Source organism: Globicephala melas, chromosome 5, assembly GCF_963455315.2.
Source record: "Globicephala melas chromosome 5, mGloMel1.2, whole genome shotgun sequence".
NCBI lineage: Eukaryota > Metazoa > Chordata > Mammalia > Artiodactyla > Delphinidae > Globicephala > Globicephala melas.
The window spans coordinates 130,103,303-130,128,867 of record NC_083318.1 but is presented as its reverse complement, the minus strand read 5'-3'; the positions used below and the strand labels follow the sequence as shown (position 1 = coordinate 130,128,867).

The following is a 25,565-nucleotide window of genomic DNA, read 5'->3' as shown; positions in this document are numbered from 1 at the left end:
AATGTTGTAAAAAAAAAGGCTGTGATATAATAAAGTATAAGTATGTTACTTTGTGTTTGCTCTTTAGGTATTTGGGGCAAGTGGACAGACTCAGTGCAATGAAAGAAATGCAAATGGCATTTCCAGGAAACAATCAATAAATATGTTTGTTTTTAATAATAAGTTTTCAGGAAGCAATTTGGTAGAGATAGATACAGATCAGATTGTTGGGTTTTGAATGACAATAGAGTTAGTGTTTGTTCTATAGACATACACCATTGTCATCTTTTCATGTGTTAGGCAATGAGGGAATATATACAAATTATTGACTACTTCAATGAGAGTAATCTCAGAGTAGTATGTAGAAAGAATTATAAGTGAAAGTTGAAGAATTGGAATGGTTCTTGGCAAAAAGTTGACAGGTACACCAATAAGAATATAATGAAGTACGCTTCTTAACTGTGGAATGCTCAGTTCCCCTGGTACACAAAGAAGAATGAAGGGTAGAAATAATGATCTCACTCTTATATATATATATATATATATTTAACATCTTTATTGGAGTATAATTGCTTTACAATAGTGTGTTAGTTTCTGCTTTATAACAAAGTGAATCAGCTATACATATTATATCCCCATATCTCTTCCCTGTTGCATCTCCCTCCCACCCTCCCTATCCCACAAAAATACTAGAATTCCAAATATTTTAATTGTGATAGCACTCTTTTCCACATTACCATTTTCAGCTCAAGCCAATTACACACAATGTAATTGTGGTATTTTATTGAATGGATCTTGCTTTCATTGGACTTGAGTGCTATATAATAATTATTTATTTGTGTTGCTTTATTGACAGTGACACAAACTGATGTAGTCAAGTGCAGAATCAAAGAGACGGCATCTGTAATGTTGGTTGTCTTTTGTCATGAAAGTAGAATCCCAAGAGACATTATTTTTTCTCCATATGTTAAATGATGAGAAGAAAAACATGCATTTTTAAACTAATAATCATTATATATTTTAATTTTGAATCATGGAGTTTGCTAATTATATATTTTTACTCCCTAGTTTTCTATTTTTATAACTTAATAATAAAAAATACTTTTAATTTATTCCCTTATATAGATTAAAATGAAAATGTTCAGAGTTTACTTTAAAATTCTGTATGAATTCAGATATAGATTTAAAATCCACATAAAATCTGTGGACATATGAATCCATATAAATGTTAACTTTTCCTAAAAAGTTGAAATATTATAACATGATCTTTAAGTTTTAGTATTTTAGTATTGTACTATTTGAATAACATAAAATCATTTACCTTTTATTAGTGTAAAGAGTAGAGTTAGCAACTCTGGGCATAGCTTTAGGAATCTCATTTTGCTATTTTTTTACATTTAAATATGAAAAAATATGCATAATCAAAACAAAATATGCATTGTGTATGTGTTTGGACTTGTTATGGGAAGCCTTATGAGTAAGGACTGAAAGAATGAAGACAAATTTTTGAAAATATGTATTAAAAGTGTATTTTGATGTATGCAGATCCATAAGGTTAATCAGTACTTAGCAAAGAGCAAGCTGTGTCTGGAAATACTTTGTGTCTACCATGTCGAAGGGTGAAGGTAACTCTATCGTAGTGATTTTATATGCTTTATTTATCCAGTCAGGAAATCAAAACCAAATAACTCCTCAGAGCAGTAATTACGAAGTATTGTCATTTTAATTTCTCCTTCCAAAAAATAGCAGTGAAATCGTATCATTAAAAGTATATGCATGTATTGGTGTATTATCCTCTTCCCACTGCATATATGGGTGTGAACAACTCAACTTTTATCAAAATGTATGTACCCAGCCTATTCAGATGTCTGCTTTGGATGATTTCTGTACCTTGTCCCTTTATGTCTCTCATTTTTTACAATTCATATAATTATCTTTCTGGGATAATACGAATTATTTAAAGATGTATACCAAGTTACTTGACTTTATCTTTTTTTCCCAATTAAAAAAAGCCATTGTAATTAATTGTAAAGCCAGTCTCAGAATGTATTTTAGACAGGAAAGTTTCACTGAGGGTCCTCTACAGTAGCTACATCATATGTTTTCAATAATAAAATGACATTTTCTTTTTAGTCAATCTGTGGAAACTCCTATGATTAGATTAGTAGAGAATGAAGCACATATCCTAGCAGCACCTGATCATAATGGAGAATGACTAGAAAATTTAAACTAGATTAACTATCTCTTATTAACTTGAATAATTCTCTCCACTTTTAGACTAAATAAGGATCAGAGCAGTTCTGCTGTGTCATTAAAAATTACATAAACAAGTATTGAAGTCTAGAGCCTCTCATATCTTGCCTTTTAGATATTTTAAGGCTACTTGGGAAGTGCTTTGACTAAAATATAACAGCATAGAAATGCAATTAGTAACATCTTTATAATACCACAATTAGCGAATGTTTTAATAATTCAATAATTTCCTTTGATGGAATTATTTCTTCTATAAGCAACACTTCCTATGTAGTAACATGTCCCAGCTTCGTATATTTTTCACAGGATCATAATGATTATATTTATTGCAATAAAAAGACAAGGCTAAAGGGTTATGGGGTGGTTACATATTAATAGAGTGATCAGAGCTTGTCTTTTCAACTCTGTAGCTTCAGAAGTTCAACTTTATTCTTTCAGCCAGTAGCAGCCAAATTCTGGAGAACTAATTCACAGTAACGAAACACAAGAGACTGATTTATAAATAATGGTACCTACTTTATTTATAAAAGAGATTGGTATTTCTTTACTAGAATACAGTTATCTTTAAGTTCTATGAGGAAAGAAAACATGCCTGTTAGGTTCATTGTTAAATCCCCAGAGTTTAGAAAATTGATCTTTGAATTAATTCATTAATAACTACTTAGTTTACTCTTAATGGCTTAAAGTCATTTGGGAGATTTCATGACTAATTAGTATTCTTGATAGATTTTTAAATGTCTGCTTAGGGAATACTTAGTAATAATTGTGCTTCATTTAATATCCAATTTATGAATATTATGAATTAGTAAAAAATTAGTATTTCCTTACAATTAAATAATCAACTCTTCTCATAATACCCACATAAATCTTACATAAAAATAAATTAGAATATGTATTAAATTAAATTTTCCATGGCCTTTAAGCATTGGTTTAGATATTATATAATAAAATTCTTCTCGGTGTTTCATTACAACACCAAGCCTAACATATCAATTTATCTTAAATGTTTTAGCCACTTTTAAAGAAGAAAATTATGCATTTTACAATGATTCAAGAGCAAATCAATATGCTTACCCTAAAACTGGTTACAAATGTGCTCACGCTAGGAATTTACATTTCCTTTTACCATTTGCCTTCGTTCTCTTTGCTAATGTGAAACTTTTCATCTTTCACTGGGATTTCAGAAATACTTGAGTCTATTTTTGCACTTCCCTAGGACTTACTTATTATACTAGACTTAAAAGAAAAAGAAAGTCTTCTCTTAAATTTGCACTTTCTGGGTTGTTGACTAGATAATTTTTTGTGTAGTCATTGGAATTTGCTATACATTCAGAGACGATTCAGACTCAAGATTCTGACCATCAGATTGGACTTTCCTTTTTCAATTAAACTTTACATTCTGTGTCCTTATGCCTTTATTTATTTTTTAAATTCAAGCCCAGCTTTTAATTTTGTGCAGTATTCGTGCTCCCTCCCCAAATTATTTGCTTTTAAAGTTTCAACTGCAATTGTTATATAAACAGTTTTCCTGTTATTATGATATATATGCCTGGTATATTAATGTTATTAGAAACCCATGGACTTTCATTATTCTATCTTTATTATACAGAGCTACCTAGGTTTTTACCTACCAGAGGATGAGAGACTATTGTTAGTTATCACTTCTAGATATTCCATTAATTTATCAAATGTCTGAAGCACACAGTTGTGCCCTTTTAGATACAGGTCTGACTATTAGTATTAATTAAATGCTGGACTCCTTTTCCACTTGGTGGTTATGTGTGACCATTATTGCTGATCAGTCCTTTCTATCCCTGGTACAGAACTACTTTTGATGCTACTACTTTACTTACAAGTCTTTCCTTGCACAGATCAAGAAGAGTGCATGTCTTCATATTATAAACATACATAAGATTAGAAAAAATACCCGTATGTTTAGCTATTTATTAAAAACAATAGACATTGAAGATATTCTAGCCTGTTTGTGTTTTTTGTGTGTATATCATTAATGCCTCTTTATATCCTTCACATTAACTCTTCTGTTTGAGTAACTCTTAGTTTTTGACAGACTCAGATTGTTTCATTTAGCCATAATGATTATTGTTTGTTTGTTTGTGTGTGTTTGTGTTTTTTATTTGCGGTACGCGGGCCTCTCACTGTTGTGGCCTCTCCCGTTGCGGAGCACAGGCTCCGGACACGCAGGCTCAGCGGCCATGGCTCACGGGCCCAGTCGCTCTGCGGCACGTGGGATCTTCCCGGACTGGGGCACGAACCCGTGTCCCCTGCATCGGCAGGCGGAACTCTCAACCACTGCACCACCAGGGAAGCCCTGTTTGTTTGTTTTTTGTTGCTCATAATGTCAGAAATTAGCCAGGGAGAAGCCATTTAGGTTGCTTTCTTAGCCTTTCAAAACTTACTCCAACTTCTTTTTTAGACAAATCTTGTTTTCTGGGAACAAAAGAATGTTCCAGAAATAGTCTGTATTTTTTCTTTCCTTCTTTTTTTCCCTAATAATTAAGGAACCCTGGTTCTTTTTTGTTGGTGGGTACTGTGTAATGAGTTTCTGGACTTCCCCTAACTGCTGGCTGAGGGCAAAAGCACTGTTGCTGCTATTGGTCTTTTTTAAGGAGAGATCTGGAAAAGATATTTCTTTTAGGTCTGTGAGTTCACACTGACTTTTCTTCTGTAACATCACGTTGCCGCATCTACTCTCTGTTTTGTATGATGTTTCACCAACTTCAAAGACTCCACTCCATTAATAAGAAAGTTGCTTTGTAAGCAAGATATCAAAGCAAGGCAATTTAGGATAAGTATATTGAAGAACACCTCCTCTAGACCAGTGGTCGATGGGCTCCTGCTAGACTGAATGTCAAGGGTCACCTGCAAAATGAGAAAATCAAAACAATGTAATGAATTTTCCAGATTTAATTTGTTCACTTTGTTGGTGTTACTTTCTTCAATTAAATGTTTGGGATAATGGTGACAGAGTTTTTAAGTATTTCCTTGTTACAAAGATAAAATCTTTTTAAACTTTATTTTCAAACTGAGGATGGATATATTAACTGTCAAAATTCAGAAGAGGGTTGAACAATCCAACCTTGAAAAGATCATGTATGCTGCTGGACCTCAGGAACTGCTGGAATCAGGAACCAGAAGGTCTACTACTATGACACTTGTCATTTTTCCAGTAGACTTACTCTGGTCTTAACCAAGCAATGAAATCCAAGGCCCCTGTGATGTGCATCTTGCAATATCTATCACCAAACAGAAATTTTTCTCATTTTTCTGAGAGGGCTGTGATCAGCGAGTTTGGTTAAAACGCTCATCTTGGACCATCCACCAAGGACAGGAAGCCTGGCTCGTGTAAGAACCTGGTATCTTCTTCTATAGCTAGGTGGATTGAGTGGGGTGATTCCAAATGAAAGGGAGAAATGCTATGCAAAACGTAGAAGCTTACATTGAGGAAGATGTCCTTGCTTGGCATAATTACAAAAACATATGCCAGGCACTCATTTACTTCCTTTGTTCCGATCTTCATTGCTTTCTAAGTGGTGTTGGTTGTGTAAGTTTGCTGGGGCTGCCATAACAAAATACCACAAACTAGATGGCTTAAACAGCAGAAATTTATTTTCTTGTGGTTCTAGAGGCTGGAAGTCTAAGATCAATGTGTAGGCAAGTTTAGTTTCTCCTGAAGCCTCTTTCCTTGGCTTGCAGATGGCTGCCTTCTTCCTATGTTCTCCCACGGTTGTCCCTCTGTCTGCGTTGTCTGTCCTAATATCCTCTTCTTATAAGAACACCAGTCATATTAGATTAGGGCCCACACTTGTGAGTTGATTTAACTGTAACTTCTTCTTTAAGGATACTCTCTTCAAAAATAATCACCTTCCAAGGTACTGGGGGTTAAGACTTCAGTTTATGAATTTTGGATGAAAACAGTTAAGACCATAATATTGGTCAATGAAATTCAAAATACAAGTATAAAATTGTTTAGGCTAATTTGGAGCTGTATCAATGACTACACTTTCACCATTAAACAATTTTTTTTACCAACGTATTCTTGACTACCTGACTAAAATTCTCTTATTTGGATACTGCTTAATAAACCCTAATAATATTAGTATCCTTATAACATCTCCCTTTTCTAAACTCTTAATTTTCCACAATCAACTTCAGTTATATTTCTTTTGTTGTCTCAATATTCTGTTTTGAATTTTTGAGAATGGCAGCCTATCTTTTGTTGCCTATATTTATAACATCTTTTTATTGCTATATACATAAGCAACTTATTCTCACTGGTTATCCCTGCCACATTATATCATAGAACTTCCAAGAAACAGTTGATTTTGTTTATAATTTAAATTATTAGATCCCTTGTAATTAATACAGATACAATGTAATACAATGCAATCCATTATAGTAATCGTTCCCTATAATTTTCATTGACAGATAAAAAGCACTTATATTTGGCAATATTTATCACCTTTGAAACTACTGTGCTCTATTCACAGATAACATGTGTTTCTAAAGTTTAATAATGTTTAATTCTATTTTTTACAGTGAGAGTGGTTTATTTAAAAGTTACAGTATCCTTACTTTCAATCCCAGGAACTAAGGTGTCCATTTGACAACGTCATTAGGCTTTCTCTAATGAATATTTACTTCTTTAGATATAAATTATGGTAACATTCAAATCAGTGGACAAAGTAATCCGAAATGTTGTGGTATCATTTAACATTTAGGTTGTTTTTCTTGATGTTCTATTTTTTGTACTTTTGTTATTTCCATCCTAGTCTCTAAGAGTAAATTCTTGCTTTCTTAACATATTCACTACCAATCTATATACAGATATGCAAATCAGGACTGTATTCCTCCTTCAAGAATTTCTACCTCTGCACATCACTGTTTTCCCTCAAGATTTCTCAATATACTCTTCTAGTTTACTGTGCTATTTGCCCTCTTGAGAAAAAATGAAAGGGTAACATGATCTAGCTCTGATATTTATGACTTTATGAAAATCAATAATTTTTAATCTAATTGATATTTATTTCTCCCATTCATTCCTCCTAATCTAAAGCAAATGATTGGGAAACAGTAACTGGATTTCCCCTCCCTTCCAAGCATAGTTTAAATTAATATTTCAGGGTTGGCACTGTATACAAAGTTTGAGAAACAATTCATTAAATGTGTCGGAAGACTGTTACACAAATTGGAAAGATAAATATTAGAAAAAGAATCTAAAGTTTTAGTTCACAGACTTCTGTACATTTGAAAAACCTCTTTGTGCATTTTTAATGGAAGTTAAAATTTTTATAATTATTGAAATTTTTATTGGGCTGATAATTTTAAAGCTCATAAAATAAACAATTTCTGGGGTTCAGTTACAGCATTTCCTTTGTAATTTTGAGTACTTTTTCGCTTCATGGCGTCTACATGTGGATATTTCCTCAGGTTCTCAGAGTTTTGGTTTCTGACTGTTGATTTTGCTTTTTCTTCAGGATGTTTTGAATAATTTGGGATCTTGTGAACTGGATGAAGATGATCTAATGCTTGATTTGGAATTTTTAGAGGAACAGAATCTTCATCCTTCAGGTAAATATTGAATAAATGCACAATATCATACAACTCCGGTCCAAGTCATTTAGCTTTCGTTGATAAGCTAAATATTGTTTAGGCTGCATTCAGTCTTTTCAATCCCCAGTTTCTGTATTCTGTGTGCAAGGCACATGCTAGGTACCCTGGACACATTATTCTGGTGATCTTACAATCTATTATGAAAATATAAATTTGGTTGGAAGATAATTATTAAATAAGAAAAAATTGTAAAACAAAAGTTCTTTCAAAGAGGGAAATTCTAATGAAACAGTTAATGATAAAGTTAATATTTTCTTTTCTGGCAGGGGGGAGACAACAATTATAATCCCATTTTTCATTTATTTTATATAACCAAACGAAAGTTTGGTGGACCAAGTTTACTCTTTCAAATCTTAGCCACCTCAGTAATAACTATGGTGGTTAATGTTAATGTGATAAGGTTGACCTCAAAATTAGTAATTACCAATAGCAACCACAAGTACACACTCATAAACACATACACACACACACACACACACACACACACACAGGGTTATAGTGTGAGATAAATTCTTGCTGAATGAATAAAGAAGGGAGCCCACTATATTTGTAATAGTTTAAATTTGTATTAAGGCATAAAGTGTAATGTCTTCAAATACCAAAATTATTCCTTTTGTAGAACATAGGAATTAATTGTTCACTCAAATTTAGATATTTGACTAGAAAGGCAAGTTTTTATTTATTTATTTTTTACTACTAATAATACCTTGAACTTAGTCATTTTCAAGTTAAAGTAGAAGTAACATTAAAGCTTTAAAATCTTGAGTCATACTGCATACATTTAAGAAAACCAACCTCTTGTAATTTATTGTCCATGTTTTTAACTTTTAGGAATTAGACATAATCTCTGAGGTTGTTTCCAGCTGTAATATTTTATGATGAATTTTTGTTCATGCAGTATTTTTATATTATAAATAATGTCATAGTAACAATTGTCAAAAGAAGGAAATAACAATGTATGTATTTTTTTACACTCTTATTTTAGGCTAATATCAAAAAGGAGCTAAATAAAAATTTTTTCTGCTTAAATGTATATTTAGGATAACCATTTCTTGAGACATTCTTCCTGCAGTTGATTTGACATATATTCTTTTAAAAATGTAGATTTTTCTCACTTTTATGCAGGTACCTTATACAATTTCATCATTCATGTGTATTTATATTGAAAGAGTCACACATGGTGACAATGTATACATTTTGGTGGGAAATATGTCAGTATCTAGCAAAATTATACATACATTTATCTTTAGATCCAGCTATCCAACATCTAGTAATTTAATCCTAACACACTGGAAATATACAAATTAATATATGCAAATAACGATTTATTGCAAAATACTTGCAAAAACAAAATATTGGAAAACCTCAAATGTCCTTCAATAGGACATTGGTTGAATATACAATGGTACACTAAACAGTCATTAAAAGGAATAATGATGGTGTCGGTATGTGCTATAGCATGATTGTAAGGGTGAAAAACTTTGCAGTGATGAATTAGACAGGCAGTACCTAAAGTCACTGATCACTAACTTCACTACAAGTGTAACAACTAGACATTTTGTCCCTCTTAATGCAATGACTAGAGAAGTACACAGCAATACCACTCCTGCCCACAAGTACTTAAATCTATTTGTCTCTTGATTAAATAATGATTTTACAGGAAATATTGGGGTGAGGAGACAGGGAATGTTAAATGGAATGATGGGATTGCCAGCAAGCAAACATAGGTATGGGGCATTCTACAGGGTAGATGGTCTGGTTTCTTCAACAAATAAATGGCATGTTAAAAAGGGGAGGGGTACTGTAGATTAAAAGAGCAAATGCCATGTGACATCTTTGTGTCAAAACATAAAACACTATGCAAATATATTTCAGAGTTTATCAGAGAAGTTTGAGTAGTGATGGAATTATTATCACAGAATTATTTTTATTTTGTTGGGTACTAAATATTTTTCTTTGGTTTTGTCTTTGAGGAAAACTCTTCATAGAGACGCATGTGGTTGAAATAATATGGTATCTGAGATTTGCTTTACCAACAGTATGGAGGAGGGAATAGATGAAACAATGTTGGTAAATTATTGAAAATTATCAAAGCTCAGAAATAGGTGCTTGGGGTGAAACTTTCATTGATGAGTTGTAATGTTTTCTCTATTTTAGGTATTTTTAAAGATTTTCACAATAAAAATAAAACCAAGTAATAAGTAAGCAGAATTATAGACAACATAGACATCTCAGCTGTGTTTGTTAGGCAACCATGATAAAGAGCAAAGAATGCCTTAAAATATAAAAGAGTTAGCTCAATTTATTTGCTTGGGAACAAAAATGAACATTTGTAAACTTTAATTTCTCTTTTATAAAATAATGAGTGCAATGAACTTTATTAGTTTATTTTAAAAAATGATATAACAAATATGATGAATCTCCTGAATCTGCCTCAAGGTGTAGATAACATGGTTGAAACCAGAACTAGGGCACCTTATGAATCAACTGAGTTAACCAAATTGTTCATAAGATAAATGATGTTACTTTGCATATCTGAAGTACAGTTATAATAAGTGAGATAGTCCTTAAAGTGACTTGGGTTTGTTCAATGTTACTTAATAAAATGAAAACCTATTTCACTTTGGATGTCACATTATGGGGTTTGAAAAGAGCCACAAATATCTGTTTATGTACATTAGTTCAGAAAGAAGAATTTTTGGTTGAATTGGTTTTATACAATTTGGTTTTTTTTAAGCAACATAATTAAAGGTCTTATCAGAATATAAGAAGCTTATTATTGATAAATGATACTGGTAAAAAGCTCATTAATACTAAACATTCTAAAATACTGGTTTAAATAAAAGTCATTTTCAAAAGTCTGAACACTAAAATAATGGTACCATTTAATTCTACTACTTATGTTACTGTGGACATCTTTTAATGTTCTTCTTATTTGATTCTTGCTATCTGTATTTTCATCTAAAAATGAATTATAAGTTTTCAGTTAGATTTTCAAAAGTTGACCAGTGCAGTGAACAATATGAATAATGTTTCATGAATCCTTTTAATATGTAAATATATCTATGGAGTCCTAAATTAACACACTTCCTTCCTAAAAAAGAGGTAGTATGAATAAATAGTAGTATAAATAAAATATCTGTTTTAAAGTGCAGTAAGTGGATATTATCTTTTTTTTTTTTTAATGAAAGCAAGAAAGGACAATTTCAATGAAAAAAAGGTGTATGAATTCAAAATGAGTTCCCGAAAGGAGACTTGCCTTAAGGAGAAAAAATAAAAGCAACTATTCTGAATAACTTACTCTGATCTTGGCATTATCTAATATTATCTTTTAAATTCTAATATAAAAGCTAAGATTTTAGATTAAAAAGCCTGTGGATAAGCCTTCCAGATGTCTTTTATTATGTTTTCTTCAATTAATGTTTAAATTACTTTTCTGGAAATTTTTTTATGTTCAGTTAATATGCATCATGTTTAAACATAGGATTATCAATTTGTTTAATACCAGATATTCCATTTCCCCTGTAGTAAATTATTATATTTACTGTTTTTCTGTTTAATGCATCATTTATAATGCACATATGACCAGTTATTTTTTAATTAAAAAATAGGAGATGCTATCAGTTATAATTTGATAAATTAAAAAGTATATTAGTGACCTTCCCACTTTTTATCTTTCTTTACTGTCTTATTCATGTTGATATGGTGGTGTTTTTGCCACAGATGGAGTCATGCAAGATACTAGCAGTGATGTTGGTTAGATATACCTCAACAGCCTTTTGAAAAATAAAAGTACTAACAAGATTTACTAGCATTTAGTATCTCTAAGACTCAAACAGGTGCCCTGAAAATTTTATTTACCCTGAAATGCATGTTATGAACTACATAATCTGTCAAAGGAAAAATACCAGAAATATATTTTTGCCTAGTTTTCTTTATGTAGTTTTACATTTTTGTGATTAGGATTTTTTTCTATTAATTTAAGCATCTTACAAAATAATCATTCAAGAAAATAAGGTAATGATTAAAGAAGGATATGAAAAATAAAATGAAGCCACAGATAAGTTTGGCACACAAAATGTATACCAGTATTACCTCAGAGACCCAAACATGTTACTTGGAGTATACTACTAGCATATGTGAAGAAAGAAACAGAACCAATTGCATGATTAAAAATACATACCATCGGGCTTCCCTGGTGGCGCAGTGGTTGAGAGCCCGCCTGCCGATGCAGGGGACGTGGGTTCATGTCCCAGTCCGGGAAGATCCCACATGCCGCGGAGTGGCTAGGCCTGTGAGCCATGGCTGCTGAACCTGCGCGTCCGGAGCCTGTGCTCCGCAACGGGAGAGGCCACAACAGTGAGAGGCCCGCGTACCACAAAAAAAAAAAAAAATATATATATATATATATATACATATATATATATATATGTATATATATATATACCATCAATCATTCAGTCAATCAGTCAATACCCTTTTTAAAATAAAGGAATTCTTGTTACTGAGAACTGAAAGATTCTTTGCTCACATGTCTTTATAAGGTATAAATTATTTGATATCAATAGTTTCCTCAGCAACTGGTAGCATTATGTTACCAGTTCAGCAGAAGAAATTCTAAATGGTAAACACATCAGTGTAGCAAAAGCTAGGAGCTTTATGAGGAGCTTGCTTAATCCCAAAATAAAATCTAGTTCCTTGTCCATAGTTCATATTCCTCAGCTAATTTTTTTTTTTTTTTTTTTTTTTTTTGCGGTACACGGGCTTCTCACTGCTGTGGCCTCTCCCACGCGGAGCACAGGCTCCGGACGCGCAGGCTCAGCGGCCATGGCTCACGGGCCCAGCCTCTCTGCGGCATGTGGGATCTTCCCGGACCGGGGCACGAACCCGTGTCCCCTGCATCGGCAGGCGGACTCTCAACCACTGCGCCACCAGGGAAGCCCTGGATTACCCCATTTAATCCTAACAACAATTCTCTAGAAATTATTACTATTCTTGCTTTGATAATGAAGGAATGGAGATCCAGAGAGTGTTATTATTGGTCCAGGACTGCAGAGATAGTAAGTGGCAGAAGTAGGGTTTAAATTACACCATGGTGACTTGGTGCCTACCTAATGTTTTCACAGAGCTCTCAATGACCTTTAGTTGCTAGAAAAAGCAGTTATAACAAAACTGAAAAATGTTCCTTTGTAATACAGTGTTTGAGTAACACTATAGTGAGGACAAAATTGGGACAAAAGTCATTTTCTGGGTTTCACCCCCTGGTGCTGTTGCTCTTTTCTGCCTTGAAAGGCTTAGAGTACCTGTTATCTGCTTGGTAGCCATTAGATGGCAATCGTGTTCTGATAATAATGATAGTGACCCTGTCATACATTTGTATTCAGCTTTACAGTTTACAAGGGACTTCAAATATGTTATCTCATCAGATTATCACAATAACACTCTGAGACAGGTGTTAATATATCCCAACTACAGTAGAGGAAGCAAATACTCTATGGTTAAAAACTTACTGAAGTTCGTATAGCCAATATTAACCCAGATCTTAACATTAAATGACGGTTTTTTCACTATCTTTCTGGATCTTGCGGCTTCTGATTTTACATAGTACAAATCTAATATATTTGGTTATATATTTTCCAAGCCCACTGAAAATCATAGTTACATCTTAGAAAAGGGGAAAGTGTTGCTTTAAGCAGACATGATGAATGTGGTGAAAAATAAATACCACTAGCAAAAAAGCAAGAGGAAAAGGCAAAAAAGCTTTGAAAAGTAGGCAAAGTCATAAAGCAGAATAGTGTAGGGTCATTAAATGTAAGAACAGACATCGCCATCTGCATCAGCAGGTCATGAGGCATTACTGTATTGCAGTATATTATTCCATTGCATTTAAAAATTATTATAGCCTTGAATCATTGAGAAAAAATTATAGTCTGCATACTCTGATAAGATGGTAAGCTATAAAATTCACTTAGGAAATATATCTATCTGAACTGTTTTTATTTAACTCTTTAATATGTTAAGAGGAAACAGTTTCTTAGTTCTTCATAAACTTTATCCAGAAAGTATCATTTCATAAGGATTCTAGATTGCAAAATTGGAGTATATTTTATTAAAATACTTTTTATATAATTTTTATATTTCTCCCCATATTCCTTCCCCCAAATTCTTGCAAATGACTGAATAAACAAAAGGAGAGCTGTGAGAAGGTTTACTAATTATCATTCTTGAAAATTCAGTAATTTATTTATGGCCTACTGGTAGGGTATTAGGGATCATGATATTACTTAAACTCAAGACTGTACAATTGGCTGTAACATCTATTTTCAGGATAGATCAAAATTTTAATGGTTTTTGTTTATTTCTTGGTTTTGGCAGATAAATTTATTGATTGACCAATAATTCATTAATTTGATACTTCACTTTCAATTCCATTTTTTTAAATTTCAAACTTACCGGTTTTCAATATGATGTTTACCTGGGTGCATTGTTTTCAGTGTTTGGTTCATGATATTAAATGGCATCTTTAAATGACAGAAGAAAGGCCCTAACTGAAAGAGAATTTCAGATATTATGAAGTGGAGCCTCTCCTGCTTCTGCTCCCCATGAATATTCAGAGTTTTAATGGCTTTGGTCAATATCACACAATTAGTTTGTAGTAGAATGTACTTCAAGAGAATTGCTTCAGCTACAAAGAAGGCTTTTAGATGAAACCGTTTTTAAGGTCTAATAACTATAGCTGAAAAATGTTTACACATTCTGACCTAATTTAATATTAAATGACAATTTTAATGAAGTCATAGAATTTACTTGTAACCTGCAACTGTAGCATTTCATACTGTTATAAACTCTCTTCTGTGCAAAAGGGCAGTCAAAGGCCTAAGTTCATTAGAGGATACAGTCAAAGGAAAAGATTTCTTTCATTCAGCATAGTTTTTCTGGAGCAATTAGAAAGAAAATATGTGTCTCAATATAGAATTTCATGGCCTTGTACAATTACGTGGTGACATCTCCACACAATTGCTTGAATAACGCCAGCAACATCAGCTGTCACAATCGAAGCGAGCAAGTAATTAAGAAAATTAATGCTGGTCTTTCTCCTGAAGAAGTAGGATATTTATGTTTTTAAAATTGTTCACCAACAAGAAAAATAACCACTGACATGAAACATAATTTTCTACAGTGCCTGAGGCAGAAAAGATAGAAATAATAATGAAAATTCGCACTATTACAACGAATTAAGTTGTAATTGTATACACCACAATTACAGAGTCCCTTTTCCTTGGATTATAAAATTTTAATAGCATCATTTTATCAGGCGTCACCATAGCATCTAGCATCTTGACCCTTTTATTTATGTTCTGCTTCTTCATCTTATTAACCAAAACTTCCAAAAGTTGACAGTGGAATTGGGGGTCTCATTCTTATGAGGACCACTTTTTTTCTCTAACCATACACCTTAGTATGCTAGGATAACCTACACTTGTCTGAATAATTAGTAAAGAAAACAATTAGAAAAGACCACAACTTGTCTGAATAATTAGTAGATTTGAGTGAGCCATGATATTTGTGTCAAATGCTGATTCCCCAACCTTTTGATAAGAAACTGTTCAGTTTATTGCTTACCGAAGTGAGGGTGAAACGCCACCTCTGATGAACTCTGGTTGTCTTTCGGAGGGGAAAGAACAAGTTAGGATTTATAGAGATTTTGAATTTGGTTTAAAGCAGATATTTCAGTTTGAAGGTTTGACTGGGATTGGGATTAGATAAAATAGTTTCAGAATGTAAGATTTGTGGAAGCTACAAGGCAAGGATTTTAAAGTGAAAGGATGATTCTTAGTGCATAAACTGTTGATGCTTTCTACTGAAAAATTGGTAAGTCTTTTGGGAAAGCCCTGTAATGAACAGTGAAGCTATTTGAAATAGTTAAGTTATTCCAATAAAGACAGTAAAATAGTAAAATGATGTTCACATACACAGTCACCTATTTGGGAGTTGGTAGTTTTAGGTGTTAATCCCCACTGAGGGAGACAGAGGGATAGACCATTTTTAGGTGGAGGCATCATGCATCCAGATTTTCACTATTGTTTGAGGTGTCATCATCACATATCAAGTCATCGTCTCATCCATACATCATGTTAGATTCTGAAGATGACATATCTGAACTCTGCAACATAAATAGTAAAATAAGGTTTCTGATCAGGATTTGTTATCCACTCTCAGCCAGCAGTCGAGTGCCCAGATTAAATAGGAGACGAGACCCCATCCCCATTCTGAAGAGCCTATAGAACCAGATATGGGGTTGTTAACGAAACTACTTTAATTTTCTGATATCTTTATTTTTAGTCAGGATACTTTGGGTAAGAGGACAAAAGCGTCTCCAGCCTAGGCTGCAAATGGATATTCTGAATAAGGTTTAGATAGAAGAAATCTCTCCTGGACTGAAATATTTTAAAATTTTGTCTCAAGTACAATCTGCTCTCAACATCCTAAAAATGATAGGACATATAAAAATATTATCTGAATGATGGGTTAAACCAGCTTGTCATTGCAAATATGTCCACATTTGAAGATGATTAAGACAACTGAAAAGTTTTTTTTTATTGTCTCCTTGTGAGATTTTGTCTTCTAATTGATCATTACTCATATGCACTGAAAGATCGGGACTTTTTGGATATCTTGGCACCAATAGTAATCTGGATCTGCTCCCTCATTAGAGTATTCATAGATCAGAAAATTATTAAAATACATATTATTGGGGGGTAATAATGGTAAAAAATATTCTGAGGAAAATGGAAATAAAGGTTATCACTAATTTTACCAGGTGGTTCTTCTTAATAACATATTTTAATGATTTAAAGAGTCACATTATTTCACATTTTACCATCTCTGATATTGATGTATTTATAATGAAGATTTTTTTTAAATTCTATTAATTTTTTGGCCGCACTGTTTGGCATGTAGGACCTTAGTTCCCTGACCAGGGGTCGAAACCGTGCCCCCTGCATGGGGAATCTTAACCACTGGACTGCCAGAGAAGTCCAGTATAATGAAGATATTTTATCATCGTGTCCTAGATGGACAGCGGTTTTATTTTTCTTTTAAATTGTTACATAAAATGTGTCTTGCAATTAATGGTGTCTTAGATCCAAAAAAAATATCTCTTTAGATTAGTGGTCCCCAAACTTTTTGGCACCAGGGACCAGTTTCGTGGAAGGCAGTTTTTCCATGGGGGGTCGGGTGATGGTTCAGGCGGTAATGTGAGCGATGGTGAGCGGCAAATGAAGCTTCGCTCACTCGCCCACCACTCACCTCCTGCTGTGCGGCCCGGTTCCTAACAGGCCGTGGACCGGTACCAGTCTGTGTCCCAGGGGTTGGGTACCCCTTCTTTAGATAATAGGAATTTGAGAGAGCCGTAGGGGTGAAGTGTTAACCTGTATATCTTTGACTTCATATTGCCTACATTTAAAGAATCCAGAATACTCCCCAATTCTGACTGGACACCCTTAAAGAGTCATATTTGCTTTTACATTGTTTTATTATTTTGAAAAGTAAAACATTTATCATCTTCAGTATGGTACTAACTGCAGTACTCATAATTCTGTACTTGTGTACGTGGGACATATACCATATTATTGTTTTGTGCTTATCCATGCATTTATATGTTCGTATTTTTTCCTAGTCCTACCTACTATGATCTTCATTATCCTTACATATAAAAAAAACTACCCTTTAGAGAAGAGATTTCTGTTACTAAGAATTACATTTTTATCTCATATTCTACATTTTTATCACTCTGTGAAAATAAGAGAGGTCAACTTCAACCATCACTTAGAGATACTGACTCCAGAGTCTCTACCCCCAGTTTAAGCCTCTTTCACGTACAGATATATGTATATAACAGTCTGCTAACAATTTTACTCGATGTCAGTAATATGCTTTGTATTTATTTTTATTTTTATTCATTTATTTGGCTGTGCCGGGTCTTAGTTGCGGCACACGGGATCTTCAATTGCGGCATGCCTGGATCTTCAGTTGTAGCATGCAGGATCTTTATTTCCGGCATGCGAACTCAGTTGTGACATGTGGGATCTAGTTCCCTAATCAGGGATCAAACCCAGGCCCCCTGCATTGGGAGTGCAGAGTCTTAGCCACTGGACCACCAGGGAGGTCCCAGTAATATGCTTTAGATTTAATAGATTCAAGATTAACCTTATTCTTCCTGCCTCTTACTTTGTTCTTCTCTATTTATTTAATCTCTTGGTGAATGACACCAACATTATGCAGACAAAAAATTGAAGCCAGACGTCACTAGGTTTAATTGATTCTACTTTTCAGCTATTCTTGATTCTACACCCTTCTCTCCACAAGTCCTGTTTCAGTCTTTATTTGGGCCAGGATCATTTTCCTCTAATTCTATGTGACCCAGTTGGTTTTTGAGGCCCTTTCTCTGGCCCAAATGTACCTTAGTGCCATCTTTGTTTTTTCTTTTTCCTCAGTGCCAACCTTGATGCAGAACTCAGGTCCTCTTTCAATTTCCCATCTCTTACCCCACTGCACAAAAAAAATTCTATCAAATAAAAACTTTCATGATTAATGTTGACTTTATTTCAGAACTTGGAGTCAAGGTGGAGTAATCATCTAGTTCCAGTGAGAGAGAAGGTAGACAGTGTATTCAGGAGTTTCATTTTGCTCTCTCTCTGGACTTTTCTCAGTTTCTTTCCTACAGCCACATTTTTCTCCAAATTCTGGCCCATTTGTCCTTTTTCCTTCTTTAGTTCATGCAAAGCAGATCTACAGGCTACTTTCAGGGCTAGGTGTCAGCTGGCTCATAGGCCCAAAGGCAGAGGCTCCACCTCTAAAATGGTTTAGCAGAGCATTTTCCTACCAAAGGTAGGGCTCTCCCAACTAGATTATGCTGCTACATCTTGTCTCTATCTCCTTACATGCTTGCCTCCTGTTTTAAGTTTGACCTCCTCTAATCCATTCTCCATATTGCCCACAAGGTATGCTAGCATGCCAACCTGATACTGGTCACTGACGTATCTTTAAAATTTTCAGTATTCCCCATTGCTTTCATTATAAATTCCAGTTTCATTAGTGTGGCTTACAAAATTCCCAAACTTCAATACTCACCACTTTTTCTACATAGCAAGATTGACTTCAAGCAAATAATTATTGAAGGTGTACTATCAGCCCTAAGATTATGATAGCAGACACGGGCCATGTAGCATATGGCCTAATGGAAAATTCTATTTTTAAATGATTGTTAAGGAAGAAAACAGCAGTATGCAGTGGAAGGATATAGCCATCTTGGCAAGAAAAGACTTCCTGAGGAGGTGATATTTAAGCTTTTACATGAAGGATAAGTGGGTGTTCAGTGAGGTGGTGGGGGAAATGGCTTAGCAAATTGGAATTCTTAGAGGAAAGTGTGACACGTTGAGGAACATCAAGGAAGCCCAGCGTGCTTTGGCAGAGTATGGAGTAAATGGCGCTAGCTGAGTGACTTGAATGAACCGTGTTCCTTCTCGCCCGTATGATGTTTGAAGTGCTGTCTTCTGATCCTGAAATGTTCTTTCCTTTCTTATTAATTATCCGTGTTCAACTGCTAAAATAAAGTCTGAAACCACTGATCTGTTTGAATGAAATTAGAACACTCTCTAACACCATACACAAAGTAAAAAAATGGATTAAAGACCTAAATTTAAGGCCAGACACTATCAAACTCTTAGAGGAAAACATAGGCAGAACACTCTATGACATAAATCACAGCAAGATCCTTTTTGATCCACTTCCTAGAGTAATGGAAATAAAAACAAAAATAAACAAGTGGGGCAAAATGAAACGTAAAAGCTTGTACACAGCAAAGGAAACTATAAACAAGACGAAAAGAGAACCCTCGGAATGGGAGAAAATATTTGCAAATGAAGCAACTGACAAAGGATTAATCTCCAAAATAGGCAAGCAGCTCATGCAGCTCAATATCTAAAAAGCAAACAACCCAATCCAAAAATGGGCAGAAGACCTAAATAGACATTGCTCCAAAGAAGATACACAGACTGCCAACAAACACATGAAAAGATGCTCAGCATCACTAATCATTAGAGAAATGCAAGTCAAAACCACAATGAGGTATCACTTCACACTGGTCAGAATGGCCATCATCAAAAAATCTACAAACAGTAAATGCTGGCAAGGGTGAGGAGAAAAGGGAACCCTCTTGCACTGTTGGTGGGAATGTAAATTGGTACAGCCACTATGGAGAACAGTAAGGAGGTTCCTTAAAAAACTAAAAATAGAACTACCATATGACCCAGCAATCCCACTACTGGGCATATACCCTGAGAAAACCATAATTCAAAGAGTCATGTACCACAATGTTCATTGCAGCACTATTTACAATAGCCAGGACATGGAAGCAACCTAAGTGTCCATCTGTAGATGAATGGATAAAGAAGATGTGGCTCCTATGTACAATGGAATATTACTCAGCCATAAAAAGGAACGAAATTGAGTTATTTGTAATGAGGTGGATGGACCTAGAGTCTGTCATACAGAGTGAAGTAAGTCAGAAAGAGAAAAACAAATACTGTATCCTAACGCACATATATGGAATCTAAAAAAACAGTACTGATGAACCTAGTGGCAGGATAGGAATAAAGATGCAGCCATAGAGAACGGACTTGAGGACACAGTCGGGGAAGGGGAAGCTGGGACAAAGTGAGAGGTGGCATTGACATATATACACGACCAAACATAAAATCGACGGCTAGTGGAAAGCCGCTGCATAGCACAGGGAGATCAGCTTGATGCTTTGTGACGAGCTAGAGGGGTAGGACAGGGAGGGTGGGAGGGAGGCTCAAGAGGGAGCGGATATGGGGATATATGTATATGTATAACTGATTCACTTTGTTGTACAGCAGAAACTAACAACATTGTAAAGCAATTATACTCCAATAAAGATATTAAAAAAAAAAGTCAGTATGTGCACAGGAGAAAATAAAGGTGATACTAGGCAATGATGTTAAGGGCTAAATAAATATATTATTGATATGTTCAGGGGAAAGAGATATTTCTGTGGGCTGCATTAGGAAGCATGGCTTCAGGAGAGGTTGTACTTACACTTATTTAAAGTGCAGTAAAGTCTCAGGTGGGAAAGAATTCTATGAGCAGGAATTAATAACAAAGAAAAGATTAAAGAAGTAAATATTTAATTTGTCTGAACTTCAAAAGCAAAGATTAGGAATTATTTATGCAATTTTTAATCCTATTACTATTTTTCTTTTTTCTCATGTGTTTTTAAATAGTTGAAATCAAAATAGGGCTTTGTTTTTTACTTTAGCTATAAAATAAAATACTAAATGTGTTAAGTATTGGAACAAGAGGATGACTTGTTAATTTCAAATATATGAGTCTGATGATATATATCAATAAAAATCGTTATAAAATGTTAACCAGCGGGACTTCCCTGGTGGTCCAGTGGTTATGACTCTGTGCTTTCAACGTAGGGGGCGTAGGTTTGATCCCTGGTCAGGGAACTAAGCTCCCACATGCCGTACGGCATGGCCAAAAAGTTTTAAAAATATATATATTAACCAGGAATTATAGTTCTACAAATTGGTACTTGGCAATATGCCTTTCTGAATAACTCTGTGGTTCTCTGACTAGCAGAATTGCTTTTAAGTTATTCTGAACAATCTTCTCAATGCAAATGTCTAAAAGAATTCTAGATTATTCTTTTTAAGAATATTTTTAAATGTGTTTCTGTGGGATAAGGAAGTAATATATCTACAGAAAGTAAAAATATACTTCAAGGGCAAATATTTAAAAGTCAGTAATTATCAAAGGCAGCGTTCTTTCTAACCAGATAGCAGACAGCTTGTAAATGTTAAGGTTCTTTTTTTTTTTTTTTTTTTTTTTTTTTTGCGGTACACGGGCCCCTCACTGTTGTGGCCCCTCACTGTTGTGGCCTCTCCCATTGAGGAGCACAGGCTCCAGACGCGCATGGCTCACGGGCCTAGCCGCTCCACAGCATGTGGGATCTTCCCGGACAGGGGCATGAACACGTGTCCCCTGCATCGGCAGGCGGACTCTCAACCACTGTGCCACCAGGGAAGCCCCTAAGGGTCATTTTTGTGTGTCGAGTAGCCAAAGCTGTATTCATATTTTTTACGATAGTGGTAACTAATACAGATACTTTTCCTAGTTCAGTTGCTTATTTCTTTGAGGATTTTTTCTCTAACATAGAGAAAAACATTTCTCTGTCATATCATTTTAGAAAAAGATGGGAACTTAAATATGTTCTAATCCAGCAATCTTTGTATATGAGGAAATTTAAATCCATGTGTAAAGTGACTTAGTCAGCATCATCTAACTTGCAAAAATAAGGAATATAGAATGGAAGGCTTTGGATTAACCTTTTGCATATATATTCTAATAACATTAATGAATATTATAAATTACAATATGCTAAATATTTGTTAAGCAACTATGAGTGTAGATAAGGTACTCTAAGACCCTATTATGGCATCTTTTAAAAATTTGTGATTGACTTTATCCAATAGATATAGTCCAAAGCTATAGTGATTATTTTCATGAAACATGACTGAACACCTGGTGGAAAGAAGGCCACACTTTAAACAAAAATTTAAGCAGGGGTCTTTTTTTTTATCAACTATATGATCTTGAGTGTATATACACATGATAAAATGTAGATCTGAAATTCCAAGTGTATTTTAAATTTGACTTTAACTGTATTCAGTAATACACATTTGTATATGTTAATTTTGAGCTTAGAGGCATGATGAGATTTTTGTTGTTCTAGAATAAAGCAAACTATACTCTTAATGATTAGAATATAGTGTTAATCAGCCCCATTTTGCAATCTATCTTTTATTATAGTCACCAGGAACAGAAACTCATTTCTCTAAGAGGCATACCTGTGGTTTTGTTATATTAGCCAGATTTTTAGCACTGACAGATCCTCCTTGATCCAGTTTGCAGATATGATGCCCATAGGTTCTAAATCAAACAAGTGTTATGCTAATCTCACTTTAATTTTTCCTTTCTATCTTTATGTTTTCAGTACTCCTCAGGAGATGAATATATTTGCTAAGAATACAAAAGCTTTATCCTATTATGCAGAGTTGTTTTATTAAGCAGAATTTCACAGTTGAATCTGTCCTTTTTATTTTTCTCCTCCTGTTGATGCACTACCATCTTTCTCTGACTATATCTTTCTCCAACAACAAAAAAGGAAATGCTTTCATACATTTATTGGGTAACAGAATTATATAGAAAAATATATATTTATTTTTATATAGTAAAACATTAAGTAAATAATATGAAAATCAGAATGTCAAAGTGATGTCTTAAATGAAACTCATTGATGAAGGTGAACCAAGTTTGCAGCTGAAGAATGTGTTCTCCTAGGCAAAATACTTTATGACACGTGTCTCACGTGTATTTACTTTAGGAGGTGCTTCTTGTTTTCCTTGTCTGTCTATAAATACATAGATGGTTTTACCTTAGGTCTCTGAATTTATTCTCACACATTTGGTCATTTATTAGTAATAAGTATAGCCTCTGATGCCTGCATAGGGATGCCACTCATCCTATGATAGATACTGTTTAGCTTAGAATTTGCAAAATTAGACAGATGCTAAATACGATTTAAATCTTTCTCTTAATACCAAAGCTGTCAGGAAACCACCTATGTCATGAAAATTCGAGAATTAATACCAAAAGTGTACATTTAAATTTCTGTGCTTATGGAAGAATAAAAAATAAAACTGTTGTAAATATCTTTTAGGGACATTTACATAGAAGTGAATCTGTGTGTGACTAAAACAAATCAAATTGAACTCTTTTGTTGTCAGTGTTTTATTTTGTGCATTATAAATAAGTAGAGTTCAATGAATAGCTTTTTAAAACATGCTCATAGGCTGTAGTAAAGAAAGTCATATACCCTGTTCCCATAGGCATGCTCTGTGGTTTTGTTAGAACAGAAGTAGAGTGATAGTGTGTGTGTGTATGTGGGCACATGTCATGTAAATCTTGGGAGAGAGGGGAGAGAGGGAAGGGAAGGGACGGCAGGAGAGGGACGAGAGAGATATCAGAGACAATTAAGCATTGAATAAATGGATGCATGAATTCATTATAAAAATATGGCAAAAAAGGTTTAGCTCATAAAAGTATTATCCTTATAAAAAGATTAAGATACAATTCAATGATCCATAATAATGTTTGATTGAAAATTCCTGAGAGTAATTATAGATCATGAGGCATTTCAAATGTATTAGATGAAGAAATAAATCATCTATAACTATGTATGCTTCTCTTTAACCAGACCATATTTGTTACAAAGCAAATTTCATTTATACAGAGATTTGCTGGAGTATTAACTATTTTGTCAAAGTGCTTTTGGATGAAGAAACATAATGTACTCATTTTCATTTTCTCGATTGCTTTAGAGAAATAAAAGTCACGTTGAAATATATAGTAAGTAGAATAAAATAAATCAACCCACAGGATTAAGTTGATAGCAAATTCTTATTTTCTTTTACAGGAGGTAAATATCTTTGTGTATTAGAAATTGTCATTTGCTCCAAATAAGTTATATAGATACTTCACCTTAAAGGAGGGGAGCATAATTTCCCACGCCTGAAGTATGGGCTGCACATAATGACTTCTTTCCAAGGAGTGTAGTATGGTAGGGGTGAAAACAATAATAATACTGTTACAGTGGAGAAATCTGTACAGTTGATATGTGTATGATGTCATAAAAGTAGCTTTACCTCCATAATCTTCCATCTAAAACCCATAACCTCAGTTTAATCATGAGGAAAATATCAGAAAAATTTTAATGGAGGAGGATTCTATAATATACCAGTATTTCTCAATATTGGTAAAGTCATGAGAAACAAGGAAAGTCTGAGAAACTGTCACAGCCAAGAGAAGCTTAAGGAGATAACTTATATTTGTGGACCCAATTTCAGTGTGTGTGTGTGTGTGTGTGTGTGTGTGTGTGTGTGTGTGTGTGTGTAGGCTTTCCCACACCAACAAGCAATTCTCAAATACCAGCAAGAGTGTCTGAAAATTCAACACAACTCTGACACTGTCTAGCCAGAGATAGGATCAGATTCCACAGGTAAATAGCTCAGTCCCATAAGTCCACCTTACATTTTAGAAGCCAATCACAAACCCAGGTCACCTGTACTTTTGACCAAAAGGGTACAAATGGAGGTTCCAAGGACTCTCTCAACTCAGGATGCCAGTTGCAAGTCCAGGTTATCTGTACTTCTGACAGACTGACTATAAATCACAGGTTCCCATGATCCCCTGCTTGGGTTGGATTGATTTCCTAGAACAGCTCATAGAAACACATTTACTCCCTAGATTACCAATATGCTACAAAGGATATTGAAGGATATGAATCAACAGCCAGACGTCGAGATGCATAGGGTGAAGTTCCAAACAAAGTATCTTCTGTCCTCATGGAGTTTTGGGGCCCAGCATGGTGGCACATAGAAGTGTTCTGGTTTCCCAACCTGGACGCTCTCTGAACCCTGTCTTTTGGGGTTTTTATAGAGGCTTCATTACATAGGAATGATTAAGTCATTAGCTATTGGCTATTGATTCAACCTCCAACCCCTCTGCCCTCCCCAGAGATAAGGGGGATGGTATTGAAAGTTTCAACCCTCTAA

The 25,565-nt window shown here is 34.3% G+C and overlaps 1 protein-coding gene across 8 annotated transcripts in view; it reads left to right on the top strand.

Moving 5' to 3' along the window:
* The window catches only part of CCSER1 (coiled-coil serine rich protein 1), a 1,273,261-nt gene that overhangs the window by 265,880 nt on the left and 981,816 nt on the right, over positions 1-25,565 (top strand). For all 8 annotated transcript variants that reach the window (XR_009564123.1, XM_030865665.2, XM_030865664.2 and 5 more), the window contains exon 4: positions 7,728-7,821. Coding sequence is in view for 7 of the 8 variants with exons in the window: in XM_030865665.2 (XP_030721525.1) it covers positions 7,728-7,821 (94 nt within the window). In the remaining variant the exon portion in view is untranslated. The remainder of the gene's footprint in view (positions 1-7,727; positions 7,822-25,565) is intronic.